The 22214-nt window shown below is 41.6% G+C and overlaps 1 protein-coding gene and 1 long non-coding RNA gene across 2 annotated transcripts in view; one reads left to right on the plus strand and one right to left on the minus strand.

The window, feature by feature from the left end:
* The window catches only part of LOC132983285 (uncharacterized), a 162362-nt gene that overhangs the window by 74512 nt on the left and 65636 nt on the right, over positions 1-22214 (plus strand). The window lies entirely within an intron of this gene.
* zgc:113232 (uncharacterized protein LOC541546 homolog) overlaps positions 5273-22214 on the minus strand; it is a 32057-nt gene continuing 15115 nt past the window's right edge. Inside the window, exons 15-26 of the mRNA XM_061049543.1 lie at positions 16208-16261; positions 16058-16111; positions 14862-14915; positions 12020-12091; positions 11245-11280; positions 9901-9945; positions 9750-9782; positions 8165-8311; positions 7813-7989; positions 7569-7659; positions 6608-6685; positions 5273-6049 (exon numbers count right to left, since the gene is read on the minus strand). Of these exons, the coding sequence (XP_060905526.1) occupies positions 5844-6049; positions 6608-6685; positions 7569-7659; positions 7813-7989; positions 8165-8311; positions 9750-9782; positions 9901-9945; positions 11245-11280; positions 12020-12091; positions 14862-14915; positions 16058-16111; positions 16208-16261 (1047 nt within the window). The 3' untranslated portion in view covers positions 5273-5843. The remainder of the gene's footprint in view (positions 6050-6607; positions 6686-7568; positions 7660-7812; positions 7990-8164; positions 8312-9749; positions 9783-9900; positions 9946-11244; positions 11281-12019; positions 12092-14861; positions 14916-16057; positions 16112-16207; positions 16262-22214) is intronic.

Here is a 22214-nt window from a genome sequence, read left to right on the forward strand (position 1 = left end):
TTTGAAAAGGTGGAGGAGAGGACTGTTTGAAAAGGTGGAGGAGGGGACTGTTTGAAAAGGTGGAGGAGAGGACTGTTTGAAAAGGTGGAGGAGGGGACTGTTTGAAAAGGTGGAGGAGGGGACTGTTTGAAAAGGTGGAGGAAAGGACTGTTTGAAAAGGTGGAGGAGAGGACTGTTTGAAAAGGTGGAGGAGAGGACTGTTTGAAAAGGTGGAGGAGAGGACTGTTTGAAAAGGTGGAGGAGAGGACTGTTTGAAAAGGTGGAGGAGAGGACTGTTTGAAAAGGTGGAGGAGGGGACTGTTTGAAAAGGTGGAGGAGAGGACTGTTTGAAAAGGTGGAGGAGGGGACTGTTTGAAAAGGTGGAGGAGGGGACTGTTTGAAAAGGTGGAGGAGAGGATGATATGTCCTCTTTAAAGTTTTTTCGCTCTGAACAGTAAAGGCTGGATTCTACTTGTTCTGTGGGTGATGATGTGTGATACTTCTGTCTTCGCTGTGAGGTAACCTTTCTTATTTTCCTTTTTGCTGCAGGGTCCGTTATTCTGCTGCTGCTGCCTCTTCTTGGGGCGATCATTTAGTTGAACAAATGATCGAGCTCTGAAAACCAGCTGTCTCTATGGTACGATTTCAGAGAAGAGTTTCTGGCTTCTGCTTGCTGTCCTCTCGCACTTTAGAAAGATGTTAAGAGTATATTTATATAGGCTTTGTCTATTTTTTCAAACTGTTTAATAAGCTCTGAAACGACCCACTACCTCGCTAGCAGTGCCTAGCAGTGTGAAGCAGCGTGAAGCAGCTACACTCGAGGACTCACATCTGTTTTGATCTCTTGTTGGTTCTCTGACAATCACCAAGAGGACGTTTATAATGCACACAATGAATCTAAGTGTTCTTCCTTCATTTCCTTCACTTGTGCCTCTCTCACTGCTGTTTGATTTGACCTAGAAAAAAAAGTTTCCCGCTTTACATCCTATTTATATAACCCCCCCATTATTTAAAGTATTTATTCCATCCTCTGCGGCATTTGATGGAAGTAGCTTTTAGTGTTTTTTTATGTCTTCATGCAGCCGCCAGGGATCACAGAAAAAAGCTGCTATCCCGTATATCAAATCAACTCAAACTAACTACTAAACAACAACTAACATCTCATCACTTTTGTTGTTTGCTAAGGTAAAACTCTTCTGTGATTTCCTGTAAAACTTCGATCAAGTTGCAGCGTTTGAGGAGATTCTGGTTCAGGAAGTTATGTCTTGGTCACAGCTACCTGACTGACGGTTTGGGCATGAGACTCGCCTAGTTTAATTATCAGAAGAGAAGATTTGACCGGTGCTAACTGGCTCTTAATGGTGCTAATATGTAACTAATCGAGCTTTTCTTGTTTTTGGACCTCAGAGTTTTGGGCTCCATGTTTTGCCAAACGATGGCCATCCTGGATATGTCTTAATCTACCTTTCAGTCCATCTAGACGTAAAGAAGTGGAGCTCAGGCGGGCGTTTACCTTCCTGGCAACTTGCTACAACATACCCGCCTGTCAGTCAGATTTTCCAAGCTCCTGATCATGCAAAACTCTTAGCCTTCATTTAATCAAAACGGACGAGTTACAAGAAAAATCCTCCTCTGTACAGTTAGTGCCAAAAGAACATGAGCTAACTCAGGCCCAAATCTTTTTTGTACCAGGCTGTGAACATGTTTAATGGTGCTGTAAAAATGGGCATTTTAAAAATGGGCATTGGGAATTCTTCGACTTCTCAGAAATGACATAAAAACGAGTAGGATAAACCCTATGTGATCCTTTTTATGCTCTTGTTTTAATATTTATTAATATATTTAATATAAATCTTTCATTTAGTGTATAGTTTGAAAAAAACACTTCCTGAACCAGCAGCCTCTCCCACTCTGCAACTTGGAGTTGTTGTTTATTTTTCTTTTGTTTACTTTTCGTGCAATGACTCAAAGCTTCCCAAAAGAACGGTTAAAGATGGTTCTCATTAGCCGTCATATTTGGACCCCTTGTTTAGAGCATTAAAGGGAAGAAGGGAAACGAGAACAAGATGGTATTAATAGTAACATAGGAGATTAGGTAGCTGTAGGAACAATCAGGTACAAAAAGGGTTGACATGCAACTGACAGACGTGCACAAATCAAAGTCTGTCTTGTGTTAGTTAGATTACTAATTGGATGTTTAGGAAACAGTGATGTAGGCTACATAGGAATGACACATATCACTGTGTTTACATTCCAACATTGCTGCCTTAAGAGAACATTGATTGTGATGTTTCAGTTTTGTGTTTTGGGAAATGAATGGTTTAAAAGGTGACTCTAGATTTGCACTGAAAAATATCTGTCTTTCCTTTTCAAAGCACTTTTTAATGGGAATGTTGTTAGAAAGAATAACCAGCAAGGAAGGTGAAAGAGAGACGAAGCAGGAAAGAGCAGAAAGCACCTGATTGGTCCACCTGTACGCCAGTCGAATTAAACAAAGCACACATTTATATATTTTATTTTTCAAGGGGAAAAAAAACCACTATGATGACTTTCATAAAGTCACAAAACATATCGCCCAAGTGCCAGATGAGCAAATAGCACAAAGACCGACTATTAATTTATGATAATAAAAAAATCATGTTATAAAAACCAGCAGAATCTGTTACGATTCCATTTAAATCTGAAAGCAGAAGTCAACATTTTAAATATTTAAACCATTTCATATCGACCTGATTTTACCCGAGCTGCTTGGAAATGTTACATTATCCATCTTTAGATTTTTAGGCTGCAACAACGAATAGCTAAAATTTATTGAATTGAATTCGATTTTTTAATCACTTTGTCGTGCGACTAAAACGTAATTTGCCGCTGCACAGAGCTGTGTATGTCACATGCACACTGTTGAGCGGAGCGCTGTGTGATTCTTGTTAAGCAGTTTTAACGATAAAAGTTCATCGGCGACCTTCTTTCCATGATGTAGACGAGATGTTGGCAGGCTAAAAATAGATATTTGGTAATAAAAACTCGAGATGAGACACGACTGAATTGTTAGGGGGGGAATTAGGGCTTTCAAACATGCACAAAACTCTTGAAAAAGTTACTGCCAAGATGCCCTATGAGTCCTAATTTGGTGCGGACAGTCTTAGGTAAAGCATCATATCATCTGCGTATCACATCAGCGAAGAGTTGAAACTTTTTATGCACTTTTATAGATCTATCATTCTACTTTGTGCTTATTGAGATACCATTACAGTAGAATTTTAGTCTTTTTACGCACTTTTTCTAACCACCCCTTGACTTTCCAGAGGGGTTAAAACTTCCGAGTTCTCTTTGGTGACTTAGAAGTCCAAACTTAATTTCTTTACACAAAGATGGGGAGCTAGACAACATACCAGGTAAATATGCTAATAATAACAGAATCATGAATATATTCATGGTTGAAACGTAATGTAATGCTAAAGCTGGTCACACACTAAACGATTTTCAAATCAGAACGGATTTTAAAAAACGTGGGAGACCACAGATATGAGGACAGTTTCAGATTTTTACCATCATAATCTGAACGCACACACTAGACAACGCAACCCAGACGGGAGACCACACACCTGCCGATTGTAGTAACCATTTCAGACAGACACTCTGTGAGATCAAACGTGACTTCAGAAGATGACCTGTAATCGTTGGTGACCTGTAATCCTAGATGTCAACAACGGGAGCAGTAAAATAATCGTAGCGACATCACACACTTGAGGATTCTTTGGACAAAAAAAATCTGATATGAAATCTTAGAACTTACTCCAGCTGTGATAATCACTGATATTGTTTCAGTTCTAACAAGTTTGACTTTCAGTCAGTCTTAATGTTTGTCTTAAATCTGAGAATCAGTTTGGATCATATTTCAAAACATTGAAGAACTCTGAAGATGCTCTTTCCTGCTTCCCAATCCTTTCACTTTTTTAAATCAGGCATTTAGCCTCTGACGCCAGTGTTAGCAGGAAATGGTCACAATAACACTTGATAATGTCCATTTTCTTAAAGGCCAAGTAAGAGCGAGGATTCCCACTGCCTCTCTATGCAAAAGTAAAACAAAAGTGCTCTTCTTGTGTGTTACCACTTGTTCCAGTGTTTGCTGGAATGAATGTCTATTTTCTTATTATCTGAATGTAAGTGTTATTTGTTTGAAACTGGAACTCCTCCCCAGGTCTAGTTCGTTGTTGTGTTTGTTTTTTTTACAGAAGTGAATGTTGATTAGGAAAACTGTGAAACCAGCACTGTTTCTTAAATCTGTTTTTTCTTTATATTGTCTCTCATTAATGAATTTGTTTGTAAAAACCACAGAGCAATACTGAATCATGGTTGTTATGTTTTACTCGCTACCCTGTCGTTGTTGTGCTGTGTACCAAAGTACTGTAACGTGCCATCAAACAAACTAGAGCCAAACGTTTGTGAAGTCCTTCCTGTTTCTTCTCTCTAGACTAGAGCAATAAATGCTTTCCCTGCACTCTGTGTCATGATTGATTTATTTAGTGTTGAGATCCTGTTGTGTTGTTAGTTTACTCTTTTAAAAGTAAGACATTGAACTTTGTATAAAGAGGCTGAATGACGCCAGAAGAAGACTAGAAACCTTTTTTTTTTTTTTTTTTTTACAAATTATAACCTTGTAACGTGAAACTTTATTACAACTGCATGTTTCTTGAGTTGTAACAATTACATTTAAAAAAAATATGTCTTTAAATGTTTTTAAACACAACATAAGTTACGAGAACTTAGCGAGACCTGATCAGGTCATGCTGACCAAATAGACCAAAGCATGGAGCAAAAAGTTGTAGGACACACCCACCCTGACAGCTCTTTCAAAGACACGCCCCCCTAGTTTCAGGCAGAGGCTGACATGAGGGACTTTACTGACGCCAGGATCAGATAAATTACTATGTTTTTGAGCTACACATCTCTCAATGCTGCTCAACGGGCGTCCCAGACTGACATCATTAATGGTGAATTTTCAACTGCATCAGGTAGTGATGGCGGCTCCAATTGCGTCCATGAGGGCGCATGCCCCAGCATTTACAGTACCGATCAGTCTGCAGGATAAAATAACCAGATAACTACAGAGACATGATCATACATATAATTACTTTAATTCTTTTCTAGTTTTTTAAGTTTCAATGGACAATCTGAGGTGTTGGCACAGATTTAGATTTTTTTTTTTTGTGTGTGTTATTGAAAATTTTCTAATTTTAAAGCGAAACACCTTTCGAACAATAAAGCATGAAGTGATCGACAAACTGAAGACTCAGATTAAAAAACGTCAGTTTATCTGAAACATATTTCAGAGTACAGTACATGTGTTTGACTTACTTTACAAAATATTTACAGATAATTTTTTTATGTGACTTAGCCAGAAAAAAAGAATGAAAAACCAACATGGAGGAAAGTTTCAGGGGAATTTTCAGCGTTTTTACCAAATATTACTTTAGACGCATTTATTCATGGTCAATTCTGAAAGTACTTAATCCTTTCTGAAGAATGAAACCTCTAAAATTTTAAAGGAAAGTTTGTCTGGCATGATTAAAAAAGTATTTTCTGGTTTATTCCTGAACATTTATCCATTTCTTACCAAACTTTGCACCCAGCGGAGTTCCCCACGGTACAATACTGGAGCCACTGACATTTTCAACATCAGTCATTAAAGGGTAGAAACGATCCAGATGTCAAACAAATTAACCCCACAAATTTAGCAATTTTCTCAGTTACGCATGGAACCAGCTCTTATGTGAACTCGAATGGATTTGGAGGAAGTTGCCACATGGAGAATCTCGGACCCTCTAGAATCCCACAGAAGTCCTTTTTGTTCACGTTCAGGTTCAGAACTTTAAACTGACCGGTCCTTTCACCAGACCCTGCTCTTTACGCATCACCGGTGCGTGAATGCTGCAGTCACGGGCCTCACAAAATCCCGGCACACCTGCGATCCCGAGCATGCCGGTCTGACCGACTGGACCGGGGAAACCACGGGGACCTAGGGGACCCTCCATGCCGTTTTTGGGTTCTGCTGGGTGTCCCGGCAAACCTGAAGAGGGATATCAAAGAGACATTTAAGACCAGTCGCTTATTAACAAGGAGGTAAAACAGGCACATGAAAACCTCAATAGTTCTTCTGTTAAAATGGCATATTTATTTATACTCGAGTTGTCTCTGTACCAGAATCTAGAGCTTCGATATGATACCAGTTATAATCAAAAACCTGTTTCGATACCACAGCAACTAAAAATCACTTCTTGGTCACCAAAAACGGAACTTTGTGAATTTTGATTTCCAGCTTGTACATAAACAGAAATGGTCCCTGAACACTGATCAAAATTAGACATGTTGTTAAAAGCAATGAAAGGAGAAATGAGTAATGTGTACCCAAAATAATCCTCTGAGTTATTAAAAATCCAGAAAACGTTCATGCAGTGATTCTGCTCTCTGTACTTCCTGATGATCTTATTTGGGACCTTTCAGTGTTTGAGCAGTGATGTGATATTCTCATTAATCCTTCCCACTTGTTAGAGAAGACGTGTTGTATCATTTAAACTTCTCTCTGTTAAAAACCTGAATGATTGTGTATAAATCAACGGTTACAAACCTCTGAGGCCTTGAGGTCCATCAGGTCCTGGCAGACCTTTACCTGGAGCACCTGCGAGGCCTTTGGCTCCTTTTTGACCTGTGAAGAAAAACACAAAAGCTTTGAGAAAAAAAAAGGAATAACAATCACAGTTGGTTTAAATCTGTATGACGACATGAGCCTTGTCCTTAGTTGTCCCATTCTCAGTTTAGTTCTTAATGCCGTTCTCTTGGGCCCCCTTAAAAGCAAACGTACTAATTACTCTTCATGACTTTGAGGACCAGGTGTGATTTTAGTCATGGACTGCACACAGCGAGAAGGTGTCCTGGTTTGAATCCCCGTCTGACAGGAGTACTCTCAGGGTACTCCGGCCTCCTCCCACAGTCCAAAGACATCATCTAATCTACATTCTACAATTCTACAATTGACTTATCAGACTCTTTTATCCAAAGCGACGTACATCAGAGAGTAAGAACAACACAAGCAAGGATCTAGAAAAAAGGGAACAATGTGAGTAAGAGCAAACGATCAGCTTTGAGTCTGATTGGACACACAGGTGCTGACAGGAAGTGACCAGAGGCAAAGCACAACATTGAGGGCAGTTCTTGAGAGCTCTAATCAGTATAGAAACCATCTTATAAGTCGTCGTTATCAAACAAAAACCATCGTCATTACCATCATCATCATCAATAATATGGAGACCATCATCATTAAGTTAGTAGGTATTCATGAAAGAGCTGGGTCTTTAGCTTTTTCTTAAAGGTGCAGAGGGACTCTGCAGATCGACATTGCCCGTAAGTGTGAATATGAACCTTGAACCTTGATCCTTGAGAGTGGCTGGATGTCTGTCTCTATTTCTCAGCCCCGTGTTTGACTGTTGAACAGTAACGTTTATCATTGTAACACTATAAGTGAGTTTTTAAAATGGGGGATCAGCAGAATAAAACAGGTCGGCTTTAGCAGCGTTAGAACATGATCTCACCTCTTTTACCCGGCGCTCCTTTCTGTCCCTCCAGTCCCCGGTCACCTTGAGCTCCTCGGGCTCCTTTAGCTCCAGCTTTACCTGCTTTACCCTGACAGGAGGCAGAGACGGAGACGAAATGATTAAGTAGTATACTATAATTGAAGTGTTGACTAATATTTACACGTCCCATTGAAGTCTACAGATATAAACTTAACACCGCCTTTTACGTCCAACAAAGCAGTGAGGTTAGAGGTGGACTTACAGACTTCCCCGCTGATCCCATGGACCCTTGGGCTCCTGGGGGCCCGATGAGTGTGCGGTTGTTGATGGGGCAGCCCTGGGAGCACTTGGCGCGGATGGAGGAGGCGTACTGGGAGATCTGGGCCGTGACTACACCTTTGCAGAGCTGCAGGACCTGCTCGTCCGTCAGACCAGGACCCTGCAGGACAGACAGAGATCAGTGCATCAGGTGCTAAATCAAAGTGAGTTGATTCTTAGCCCGTAAATGTTTAAAGCCTTGTGTTATTTAGAGACTCCTGTGACTTTGCACAATGTTTTAAAACACCAACAACACGTTGAGTTCATGTAGAGTATGCAGACGATCCTTTACTCACAGTGGGCCCTGGAACACCTTTTGCTCCCGCCTTGCCTTTAACTCCCAGGTCACCGATGGTGCCGCGCTCTCCTCTGGTCCCTGGGATGCCAGGCGGTCCCACGGGGCCGGGGACGCCGGTACCACCGACTGCACCTTTGGGCCCTCGCTGTCGGGAAAGACATGAGAAGTGAAATTACCTGCAAAGCATTAATAGAGTAACTATCTATCTGCAGCCACATGTCCGACGTGTCCCTGGGAAAGACACTTAACCAGCGGTGAATAAATGTGTATGAATGGATTATTTACTTCTGATGGTCAATTTACTCAGCAGCCTCTACCATCAGTGTGTGGATGTGGAGGTGTGACCTGCGGTGTAAAAGCGCTTTGAGTAGTCGTAAACAAGCTCAAGTCCATTTACCATTTATATAAAAAACAGATGTTTACAAAGTGCTTTAACAGAAAAATAGGCAGGAGCTCAGGAATATAACATCCATCCATCCATTATCTAAACCGCTTTTTTCCCGTTCGGGGTCGCCAGGGTGCTGGAGCCGATCCCAGCTGTCATTGGATGAGAGGCGGGGTTACACCCAGCCAATCACAGGGCTGACATATAGAGACAGACAACCAGACACTCACATTCACACCTACGGGTAATTCAGAGTCAGCAGTTAACCTAACGAGCATGTCTTTGGACTGTGGGAGGAAGACGGAGAACCAGGAGAGAACCCACACATGAACGAGGAGAACATGCAGACTCCACACAGAGAGACTCCTGTCCGACCTTTATAGTCGTAAGATTGTTAAATGTTTGTATTGCTGCATGGTCTGGAAGCCTGACCCCTAACCAATAAGAACAGACCTGGGAGGCTTTTTAAAAACAAGCAGCAAAACCTCAGGGAGGTGTCGGGCTGCGGCTTCTGACCATTTATAACCAGCAGGTCATGAGGAGAGCTGAGGCTATAGAGGTCTGATCACATCACCCACTTCAGAGAGTCTTTGGCCCCTTAGGTCGTCGTTTCAGAGCTCCTGTGAGGAACACTAAAAGACTCCAGGTCTCATTTGTCCCCGTTAGCGAGCAGTTAGCCCTTAGCTTGCTCTGTTTGCACTTAGTATAAAATTCCCATTTAAATATGAGCTCTTTGTTGATTTACTGATTTTACTGTGATGTTTTATTTTGTTTCATATTATGTTGTGTTGATTGGTTTGTTAACTTTGTTTTAATTAATATTTTAAGGTGATGTTGTCAAATGTCACAAATGTCCCCCTTATGGGACAAGAAAGGATCTGAATCCAGAAAGTATTTTCTGGTTTATTCCTGAACATTTATCCATTTCTTACCAAACTTTGCACCCAGCGGAGTTCCCCATGGTACAATACTGGAGCCACTGACATTTTCAACATCAGTCATTAAAGGGTAGAAACGATTCAGATGTCAAACAAATTAATCCCAAAAATGACGTGTTTATGATCCCTGCTTTCACACACTGTTGATGGAGCAGTTTGTTTTCTGTATTACTCATTGTACAGTCAAACCAGGCGTTAGATGGAGCCCGTTTCAGAGATTCTTTAACCGTGACGTCATAGAAATAAAACAGAATAACCACCTGTCCTTTGTCTCCACCGTCTCCAACACTTCCCTGAAAGGTAAAAAAAAGGAGGAAGAAAAACCAATCAGTGATGTAATCAGGGCAGGTTTTACAAAAAGGAAGTGAAGTGTGTGTGGGTGTTTCATCATCAGTGTTCCTGTTAAATTACCTTAAGTCCTTTGGCTCCTTTAATTCCTTTCCTTCCAGAAACACCCTGCGAAAAAACACACCCGACAACATGTGACGAAAGACGAACAACAACAGCAGCAGCTGTGTGTGTGTGCGTGTGTGTGTGTGCGTGTGTGTGTGGGTGTGTGGACAGGTGTGTAAAGACTGGAAATGATAGTAAACAATCAGCCTGAAAAACAGGAACCAGTATTCAAAACAAAAAGGCACCAGACGAGAGGGAAACTCCACGTTTCTGTTGACAGTGTTTGATGATGAGTGGAACATAGATAACACACACATATCCGTCCTTTAATCTCATGCTGTTTTGTCCCTTCAGGCTCTCCGTAGATAGTGGTCCTCAGTGTCTCCCTGTAGTCTCAGTGATGTAAAAGAAGGACACTGCTGCATCTTTGAACGTCTCATTTCACTTTTACAAACTCTCAGACAGCTCAGCTGACAAGTCCAAAGTCATATGAGCTGTGTGAGCTGTTTGACCTCAGTTTGGGATCCCTAACCACTTGCTGTTTCTGGGCTTAATGTTGCATTCATGTGGTGTCGGACAAATTGGAAAAATTAGTTTCCGATGTGAAAAATGCACATGGACACCTGCTCTCAAGTCGAAACTCGGACGAATGAGGTGCCCGACTTCCCGACTTGCCGTCAGAATCATCATCACATGGGGGGCAAAATATGTTTTGTTAATGTCAACTTACTTTTTAAATAATTCACGTATTGCACATCAACTTTTTGCTCAAATATCACTTTTAACAGAGACATTCACACATCTTCTTCTTTGTAGAATTCACGCGTTTCCTGTTGCTACAACATTCAGAGAACTAAAATCACATGAACACACTGAAGTCAGAGGAACAACTTCCAAACTCTGAATCTTGGACCGCCCGAGCAGCACATGAATGTCCTAACCTTCCATCTACCAGAAGGGAGCAGCAGCAACACCTCATCATCGTTCATCAACGTCGGCCATTTTGGTGTGTTTACACCTCGTCTCCCTGTGGAAGGAGCAGTATGTGTGTATGCGCGTGTTGCTTCATTAGAAAATCAAGCCGCCAACTTCTAGCCTGGCATGCATACTACAGCGTTTTTAGTTGTTATTGTGGATCCATGTGCACGGTGGTCGTTTTCACAATCTTGTAAACGTGGCCTTAATTTTTGTTCTAGTGGACGGATGTAAGACTTCAAAAAGTTGAGGGTTCTTTATCAATAAAGGTACTTCAAGTTTGTGATTGTAGCGGCTGCAGCATCATCTTCTGGAATGGCAAAAGCACCTGATCAAAACAAAAATCTTCTTTATCTTAAACGTCGTCTGATACTCTCAGACTCTCACCTTCTCGCCGTCAGGTCCCGTCTCACCTTTGGCCCCCTGAAAGAAGAAAAAAGAACAAACTCAATCACTGCAGTTAAAGGAAGTGATTTTAGACTATGAATTCATGCCACAGTGAGTCGTTTGTTTTTATCCTAATTCGTTTTAAGTCTTGGGTTGCATATCTTCAGTATTCACATGAATCACATTAATATATAAAATAAATAGATCAGCTACTAGTGTTGTAGTCAAGACCACACTAACTGAGACCAAGACATATCAGAGACCGAGACAAGACCAAGACATTTAGGGATCGAGGCCGAGTCAAGACCAAGACATTTAGGGATCGAGGCCGAGTCAAGACCAAGACATTTAGGGATCGAGACCGAGTCAAGACCAAGACATTTAGGGATCGAGACCGAGTCAAGACCAAGACATTTAGGGATCGAGACCGAGTCAAGATCAAGACATTTAGGGATCGAGACCGAGTCAAGATCAAGACATTTAGGGATCGAGACCGAGTCAAGATCAACACCAAATCAAACTACATAAGAATAGAATTTATATGTTTTCTTTCTTATCACAGTAATGATGTGGAGTAATAGCCAATCAGTGGTGGTCTTGACCGGTCTTGGTTTAAAATCCGGAGTCTGCCCAGTCTGAGGCCGAGACAAGACCGAGTCAAAATGCTTTGGATTCTGAGATGAGACCTTCAAAAAGTGGAATGAGACTGATTTGGAGTACTAGAACCCTATCAGCTACTGATGCGTGAATTGTTCTGCGAGCGTTGTGTACCCACAGTGGAGCCCTGCAGACCCTTCACTCCCGGTTTTCCTGGTACTCCAGCATCCCCTTGCTCCCCCACGGCCCCCTGTTGACGAAAAACAAACAGGAAGGGACACAAACGAACAGACAATGAATGAAAACAACATCTCGGTGTTTACTGTTTGTTACTGTCAAAAACAAACTGTGTGACGTTTAAAAAAAAGGTAAATAGAAAGATGAGAAAAAAACATCAAAACAAAGGCGATGTTGTGCAAAGTAAGAGGAAGTTAAACTACGGCGCAGCCATGGTACTTCACCCTGAAATCTCTAAAGGTCACATTTTACATTCCTGTGAAAGCAGCTTTGTTTTCAGACAGTCTGGAGTTTTTATAAGTGTTGGCTGTGGCTCAGCGGTAAAGTCGTTCCTCTCTCAACTGGAAGGTCGGGGGTTTTCGATCTCCATGAATGGATGAGTTATTTCTGATGGACTCGTCACACAGCAGCCTCTACCATCAGGGTGTCTGTGTGACCTTCACTGACCATTATTTAATCATTCATTCATATTTGTTTTATTCAAGTCATTTCCGTGTATAATTTCCAACACAGCAACACACATCATGGTTTCCTCTTAATACTTAAAAGACTCCATGAACAAACAGGATCAGGAACACCTGCACCGCCAACGTGTCTGTACGAGACCTTCATCAAATGTTCAAATTGGCGGGACTTTTCAAAGAGGTCGTGGCTACAAGCCTGCAACCAATCATCATGACGTCAGCCTGTTATTATTTAGTTTTGATTGACATCTTTCTCCAGCTGTCCCGCCGTGTGTGGTAGGTCAACAAAGGAACTGTGTTTGATGATATCTTCTTTGTTTTTTTTCCCCTGAGGGACTTTCCCGTCTCGTTGAGTCAGTCAAACAGCTGCTGGAGGTTTTATATTCACACGATGTGAAACTTTGAGTTCAGCAGAACTCCAACAGTTGACTTCTACAGAAGTAAATTGTTTCATAAGAAAGAAAAAAAACCCCCATGTTGTTTTTTTAACATTTTACACGCTCTGCTGGATTTATTATCAGCAGGATTTGATCCTTCACGACGTGTGATTGGCTGATCCGTGTGACAGCATCAGGGTTGATTGCTCGTGTCTGAGGTACACTGGGCACTTGCGTGCCCAGAAAATGGAGGCGTCCAGGAGGCATCCTAATCAGATGCTCAAACCACCTCAACTGACTCCTTTCGATGTGAAGGAGGAGCGGCTCTACTCCGAGCTCCCCCCCGAGCTCCCCCCGAGCTCCCCCTGAATCTCCCCCTCTCTCTAAGGCTGAGCCCAGACACCCTACAGAGGAAGCTAATTTCAGCCGCTTATTCTTTCGGTCACAACCTCAGGTGACCACAGGTGAGGGTTGGAGCGAAGATCGACCGATAAATCTTTTATTTGCGTCACTGATAACTACAGCACTGCATTACTTTGATTTATGATGTTATGTTTAAACACAAGTAGAAATAACAGCAGAGTTTTCTTGCAGGTTTATTTACAATATTTACAGATGAGTGGATTAAGATGTCATTACTCTTGTTTTGCTTTGAAAGAGAAGAAGAAGAAGCTTCCTCCCACGGTCCTCTCTAAAATGACTTTACTTGTATGATCCATTTATCTCCAGAGATGCTGAATTTAAAGGCCACACACTTCTCCATGTTCCTCTGACTCTAATATGTGTCTCTAGTCTGTCTACAAACCCCCCAATGATGAGAAAAGTCCATCCTCTCTGTCTTCTACTTGCTCCACTTTTGAGAAAATCTGTGCTCAAACAGGCCGTTTGGAGATTTAAAAAAGTAAAGCTGCTCCATTGTCCCTTCTGGGCCTCCGTACATGTGTGGTGGTGACTGTGTCTGCAGAGACTCTGTCCTCTGACTGGATTTTACTGTTCTACTTTGTTCTGGTTGACTCGGGACGTTTCTGGGTGGAGCTGGTGTGTTTCCTCCAGCCAATGACAGCGCAGCAGGTGAGTCATTCAAATCGGCAAATATGACTGATGTGAATGTAGCCGCCAAGAAGAGAAAATAGAATCACAGTGAGGGTGAAACACCAAGTGGATAAAGCTCGTTCTAAAACGAGGGTGAACCTTGTGTTGTCTTTTACCCGTGGACGTGGAGTTGGTCTACTTCCTGTTGGACAGGACGGTGACAAACACCGGCGGTTAGCTTGTGTTAGCGTGCGTTAGCTTGCAGTGTAGCTACAAGCAGTAAACGTACACACTACATGCTCCTGCTGTGAGTGTGAGCGTGAGTATTGTTTACAAACTGCAACAACAAATGCTCTCTAAACACAAACACAAAAAAAGATGGATCCTTAAGGTTTAAATCCGTGGCTTCATTTTGAGAAGCTCTTTATAATCAGTGCACTTCAGCTGCTCAGTGAATGACATCATCAGAGTATGAATCAGTTTTTCTACTGTGAGGTTCTCAGAAATAAAACATGTAAATTCTGCGTTTTCTGTTCCCCCTCAGAGCAGGATAAATTTACAAATGCTTCCCTTTTCCTCTTAGAGAGGGCTGACGAATCATCATGTTTATTTTTCTCTTCCTCCCCCCGCTCAGAGTGAAAGTTTCTCACACTTGTGAGCTTAATCAGGATTTCCTTTTTTCAGTCAGTAATGATTATAAAGACAAACTGAGGCTGTTGTCTAGAATAAGATGAGGAGGAAGTAGGTGGGATCAAACCTGTTTTACATTTACAAACATCTTGCCATTCCCAGATTGACTCAGAGAAAGGAGTTCCCCTTTTCAGTTCTTTAGAATTAAACGTAGTTGATTAACTAATCAAAGCATCCACTTCAAAGTGACAGGATGCTTTTTATTTATCACTTGACTCACCACAGCGCCCACTCGGCCTCGACGTCCTCTCACTCCCTGATCGCCCTTACTGCCCTGCAGAAGAAGAACAGACGTTATGATCCTGAGCAGATGTTCAGCTGTTTGTTTAATTCAACAGGATTATTTCAAAGTAGACTGTTTGATCTGTTCCTGTTTCCACCCACACTGCAAAACCTGAGTCCTGTTAGTTGTATATTTTGGGGTCAAAATGGCCGAAGCCTTGTTCACGCCTGCACAAAACTCCTGAAAAAGCTGCATGTGTGAACACAGACACTTCTTCCAACTGGCCTGCTAAAGATTTATCCACCGGAGCTATCCAAAGTATGGGCCCCAGTAATCAAACTCCCCATAAATCAAAGCTTAACAATGGACACCATACCAGCGCTGGTACACCATACCAAGGCGGTGAGGCTGTCCCATCATCTCGCCAACTTGGTTATCTTGTGACATAAAATTACTCACACCAAGGGTTCCTAAGTCATGAATCATGATTATCTGTATCAGGTTCTGAGATAAATAATGTGGTATCATTGTGAAACTTATCCTATCAGATTCCTGCAGGACTCCAGTCATTTCCTTTGGATGCTGACTGAATAAAACCCCCCTGGTTGAATCATAGCTCCCAAACAAAACACTTTTATAATGTGTCTCTAATGTGTCTACAAATCCCCCAATGATGAGAAAAGTCCATCCTCTCCGTCTTCTGCCTGCTCCACTTTTCAGAAAATGTGTGCTCAAACAGGCCGTTTGGAGATTTTCCCTTCATGACATCACAAAGGGCAGTAGCCCCTCCCCCAGGTGGGTGACACTCCCACAGCTAGGTGTTTGTTCTGCCCTCTGAGTCTGCCTTCTCACCGTAAACAATAGGACATGGAGCGAGAAAGCACCGAGTACAGCCGAGCCCTTCCAGAGAGGGGGCGTGGTCAGACACAGCTCATTTACATATTTAAAGGTACAGACACAGAAACAGTCTGTTCTGAGCAGGGCTGAAATAGAGGGGTTTATAGACATGATCAAATACAGGATCAGAGTGGATTTAGAACAAGAAACTTCACACACATGTTTTGTGGAGCTCTGAGACTTATTTAAACTGAAGAGGAGGAGGAGGATATGTCACCTTTAAGGTATTTTCCATTAATAAAGAACTGTATCTTCACTTTTATCTATATCAGTGTTGAGGCAGTTGTGTTCGTTACCTTGGGACCAAACTGTCCAGGGTCTCCTATCACACCCGGGACTCCTATAGGACCCTGAGGAAAATAAATAAAACACAGACAGAGGGAACAAAAGGCGGTTTAACAACTACGGGGGAGGTATTTGGGGGGTCTTATTGTGTATAAACTCACATCTTCTCCGGGGTCACCATCACTGCCGGGCATGCCGTCCTGGCCTTGAGTGCCCTTAGAGAAAACAGAAGAACAAAAAAAGGGAACTTAAACAGTAAGACAAAACCTGATGTCAAGAGTCAACTGACATAGGCCTACTGGGTTTGCCCAGATGACATGTTACAGCTCCAGTTCCCTAAAGAGTTAATGCTTCCTCTTAATAGAATTGTTTTAACATATACACTCCGGATATTCTCCTGACCTGGCTGTTCACATATCCTCCTCACATTAGCATCCAATGGATTAAGGTTGTAGGTGTTCATAAAGAGCTGGGTCTTTAGTTTTTTCTGAAAGGTGCAAAGAGACTCTGCAGAACGAATGGAGTCAGATATTTCGTCACACCACTAGAAATTAGCATTTTACTCTAATTTAACAACACATATGTTGCAGATATTATGTGTTATACTGCCATAAATATTCTATTATTTATGTTTATTTTATTGGGTTTCAGTCCCATGCACAGTGTTGTTAAAGGCTTTAAATGCGATTTTTTGATCCAGCAGATGTCGCCCTTGAGCACCAGCATGAAACCAAAACAACTGGCGCTGCATTGTTGTGTTAGCATGCTAATGCTAGTGATCTTTATTATGCTCGTATCTTCACACTGCATGTAAATTTACCTGAAATGAGCGTGATCTAGAAACACAGTTAAGCAGTGAGTACAGTATGTTATTCTTCTTTTCTCTAGTCCCTCAATTAAACAACTTTTATACTCGAGGGGAGGAGTCAGCCGGCCGTCCTGGCGATGTAAACAAAGTGAAGATAGGACTCTGAAAACTCTGAAAACATCACAGACAGTGGGACTCGGGTGTTACACCCATTGTAGACAGTCATGACTCACAGAGTTATTTTCAGAGGAGATACTTGATTTCTACATTTAAGTGTGAAAAATCACATATTAAACCTTTAAGGTCTGCTTAAAAATAATCCAGCAGAGAGATTTGTGTTCTCTGTTGTTGGACTTTTGTCAGCTTTAAGAGAGCAGAAGGAGACACGTACAGGAGCAGCGAGCAGAGATCAGGTGAATTGCTGACAAAAAGGAACATTTCCAAAGAGTTGCTCGAGGCAACACATTTAATGCAACCTTTCACCCGCTGCAGAGTATGTTGACAGATTACTTATGTTGAATTAAAGGAGCTTTCACTTTTGCTAATAAATGTTCTGTTGCTTAATAACAACCTGGCTCCTTGCTGTGGCTGCAGTTTTACTTTCAGCTAGACTTTTCAACCCTCCTGTGTTTATTACTTTTATTACATGTTGGTGTACAGTAGAATACTTTCTCTTGACTCCCAAAGAGCTGAAGTAACAAATACTTTGGGGAACTCTACCAGTTGTGTCATGTGATAAGTCTTTGAGTGATTCTATGCAGAAAGCACTTTCACTTACTGACTGATCCTTGTCCTGATCCACGCCCAGTTTCTGTTTTATTCTGACTAACGATCCAGACAGGAGGCTTTCACCTGCTTTATCTACAAGAGGTCATACTTCAAAACAAACCCTCTCAGTAGTTTTGCCATTTCTTTTTTTCATGAAGTGAAACTCCCTGATGTTCAAGATAATGTGAGAACAGACATGAAAATGACTCCTTACAAATCATTTCAAAATTTCAAAATGTCAAAATACTTCCTGAAATGAGAATTTGAGAAATGAGAAATTTCCCATTCTTCCCCTGGGAAAGTCAAGCGTTACAGAGTTTAAACTTGATGATATGCTTTAGAAACCGACTCATATTAGAGTATCTTTTTGAATGTTTTATTACCCCTAAATCATAAAAACTGAAGTCATGTGTGGATGAGTCAGAAGATTCAGGAAATGTGGGTTAGGAGGACTTTAAATGATTTAGAATGAATTAATCATATATAATAACAAACGTATGGCTGTCAGAAATGTCTTCTTTATTTTTCTAAATTTTGAAACCACAGTTTGTAAACTTAGTATTTACTTGGCCCACATGTCTGACATTTAGCCTGGTGGTTGATATCACAGCCTTCTGTTGAATGTTTACACAAACTTTTAGTAATTTGTCGAGTATGTAAATAGAGTCAAACTAGCTCTAGCAACATTGGAAACATTGCCAAAGTTTTAGAGTTAGACTTTGAAAACTTTGTTCATCTCAGAGGGCGATTCGATTCCACAGTCCGCCCAGACCATTTACAAACAAACAAACAGGCAGAGGGTGTCAGAGACAAACAAGTACTGCACAGAGAGACATCCTCATGTGGTCTCTTTGTGTAACCAAGACAAACGATTAGGACAGCACTCCAAAATTGTATTTTACTTCCCACAGGCTCTTCTTCAAGGACAACAGTAATAAATAAACAAGTCGATAAATAAATAACCGAGACATTCAAGGACAGGGGTTCCCAAACTTTTCATCCCGCGACCCCCAAAATAACGATGCAAGAGACCGGTGACCTCCTCTGTCCCTGGAAGTGGTTAAAGCATAACGGTGCCCACAGCAGCACGCGCTAATGGGCCGATCCAAACACTGACATTAGAACAACAATAAAAAATACAGCAGCCTTAAACTAACTGAACAAAATGTTTGTTTGTAATTTCACAATAATGGCTAAAATATGTAATTTCAAGTCATTTCCAGTTTGTATTTGTTTTTGGAAGGCATCTCCCGACCCCCCCTCCCAGTGTCTCCCCCCACTTTGGGAACCACATTGTAAGACTTCTTTCAATGTACGTTCAGGCCGCTGATGCAGGAGTCACAGGAATAAACACAGGATGTGTTTTAACACAGGAAGAGGGGACACGATGACGTACTATCGAGGTCTAACAGCCTGATGACAGATGGAATAACGGTTTGTTTTTCCTAAGGCTTGCGATGAAGCAGCGGCCTGAGGGAATTACCTTGAACTCAGAGGACAGCACGTGGTGACGTCGGGGATATTTTCTATCTTTTTGGCCCACCTGCCTCTCCCACAAAGAACTCAAATCTCTCTCCTGGACTCAAGCTTTATGATACTGTACTCGCTGTGTTTGAGCTATTGACAGTGTTTCAATGTAATTTCAAAATGTAGTTTTTTTTTTCATGTTTTAGAACTTTTCAATACTATGCTTCATTAAAATAACAGAGATTGTATATATTTTTTTTAAATGAAAGATTGAATATTTTCACAACTGTAGTTCAGTCAGGAATACTCTGGTCATAGATTTAACCATTTATTGCACTTATGGTTTGTATTTAGCTGTCAGCAGTATCAGTGCAGCAAGCCACAGATCTTGCTGAGAGCGAACCTGAATGTGCATGTAATGATACGGACATCTTGCAGACATAACGAGCAAACAAGCTGAGTGAAGCTGGTGGAGTTAGAGGTTTAAATAGACCGCCTTGTTGTCAGAGTGTGAAAATAATTGGTTAGCATTGCGGCTGTTCTCAGATCAGGTGATGGCCGCTTGCAGGCAGGACTACCGTATTCCCCCTGAACTAACGCAGGGCTCCATCGCTCACTACATTTTTAAGAAATCTACAATAATATTTGAGTAATTGTTTAAAGAAGAGAGGTTTCCCAGCACATTTAAAGTGACATATCACAGGGCGCCCATGGCCTAGGGGTGGGTGTGAGCGCTCCATGTACAGAGGCTATAGAACTCTGGCACGGGTTTGAATCCGACCTGTGGCTTCTTTCACGCATGTCGTCTTGACTCTCTCTCTCCCTGATTTCTGCCTCTATCCACTGTCCTGTCTCTAAATAAAGGCATGAAAAAAGCTAAAAAATGAATCTAAATAGAAGATGCAAAACTTCTCGCTTGTTCGAGCTCTGACATTCATTATATCATCATGACCCATTTTGGTACATTTATCATGTTTCTCCACGTTAATCAGTGTTTCTTGTTGGCTGAAAAAACTCCCATGTTTGATGAGCTTCATATTAACGTCCAATGGAGGAATGAACAACAGAATGAATTCAGCGATAAGTAACATCCAGCTGTCGGACTTTCCCCATAACTAAGTGAGAAGACATTTACTCCGATGTCATTTCAAACCCTGCACAGTCTAAAGCCCCTTTGTGAACTGAGATGTTTGGTTTCTGTTTTTGCTGTCTGATCAGTAGCTGTCTGAGTGGATGCACCAGGTGGTCGTTCACTGCTCCACAGTACTTCAACAGTTCATCAAAACGTGTTAGGTATCAGATTATTTAATGTAAGATTTCATGCAGAGCTTCTGTGACTCCATTATTTAATTTGTTCTGGGAATGTCCAGCTGCCAAGTCTTTATGGTCAGAAGTGCACGCCATCATGTCAGAGGTATATGATCTCCTTACCCCCGACTGTTTGCTTTTTAGGCAGTAACCCTGAGAGCACAACGAGTCCAGTTGTCTCACGTCTTCAGGCGGCTGTCTCTCAGTTATAGGACTGATCCGTTTTAACTGGGAGTGAACGCCAGCGTGTGCTTCATGAATGACTCATGGCTGGTACCTTTACCTGTTTAATATGGAGAGAGCCGCCCGTTAGGGGTCTTAGTGGGTACTGGGGTATGAGGAGGAGATCTCAGTGTACTGTTAAGGCCCTGACACACCAAGCAGACGGCAAAGAACTAGTGGCAACGAAGGCCGAATGTGGCCATTTTCACATCGCTGTCGGTCACCACTCGTATTATAGGTAGCCTACTAATGGAGAATAATGTCTGATAAAAAGTAGAAAATGGCGCTGGCGTTGTCAGTTCTTGATCTTTTAGTAGAAAAATAAAAGAAGAGGCGGAGGAGACAAATAAGGAGAAACCTCACTAATGGGTGAAAGCATGGAGACTACAGCGGCATGCTCAAGGGGCTTTCCTCACCAACCACCGACGCTGATTCAACAGCGTCAGCGTCAGCAATCTCCTTGGTGTGTCAGGGCCTTTAGTGATGTGGGTTTATGTGCCTCTACATCACTTTTGATTTTATGTGTATAATGTGCAGAGTCTTTTTTTTCATGCCTTAATTAGAGACAAGACTGTGGAGTAAAAAAATTAGAGAGAGAGAGAGGGGGGGGGATGATATGCAGGAAAGATGCCACAGGTCGGATTTGATCCTGGGCAGCCTGCTTTGAGGACTACAGCCTCTGTACATGGGGCGCACACACCAACCACTAGGCAAGCGGTGCCTCTAAAGGTTTATTTTTGGGCTTTTTCATCTGATTTTTCAGAGATAAGACAAAGGCTAGAATCAGAAATCAGGGAGAGAGAGAGTGGGGAATGACATGCAGGAAAGATGCCACAGGTCGGATTTGAACCCGGGCAGCCGGCTTGGAGGACTGCAGCCTCCGTACATGGGGCGCGCACACTAACCCCCCGAATCTTTGTTATATTGAACTACTGTACAGTGTGTTTGATGACTTTTTACCCTGAGACATCAGCAGAAGTTCATGTACCCCGCCCCCTCCCCCCCCCACGTGTCTTGTTTGTTTTGTTTGTTTTTAGTCGAGACAACATGAGACCACATGACCTCTGCAGTGACACAGCCTGTGACCGTTAAGCTTCTGATTATCATACAGTCACACTGTTTCCACATGGTGTTTATTTTAAGATCAACGTTCCTCAATTCTTTGTTCCTCTAATTTTGTTTTTGTTGTGGTCTCTTCATCACAACGTCTTCTTGTGACAACTCAACAGCTGTTTAGTATTAATACGAGGTACTTGAAACTTACTTAATCAACGGTGTTAAAGAAATGTTAACTTATAAACAATTTATTCTCAGAGGTAAATAAAGAACTTTTTACTTTACTAAGGTTGTCAGAATTTTCAATAAGTATTTTAATACGATAAAATCTCTGATATTTAAATGATCAATAGTATCAAAAAGATCCAAAACTTTAGAAAAACATCAGGTTGTATTTTTAATCAAAAGCCAAATGTTCCTGTTAGTTTGGGGTGGTTTTTTTTTTTGTTTAGTTTATTTTCAGTATTGTTCCTATTGTTTGTTTCCTCTCAATAAATAAAACTCAATAAATAAATAAATAATAAAAAGCCAAATGTTCT

This window comes from Labrus mixtus, chromosome 11 (assembly GCF_963584025.1).
Source record: "Labrus mixtus chromosome 11, fLabMix1.1, whole genome shotgun sequence".
Classification (NCBI taxonomy): domain Eukaryota; kingdom Metazoa; phylum Chordata; class Actinopteri; order Labriformes; family Labridae; genus Labrus; species Labrus mixtus.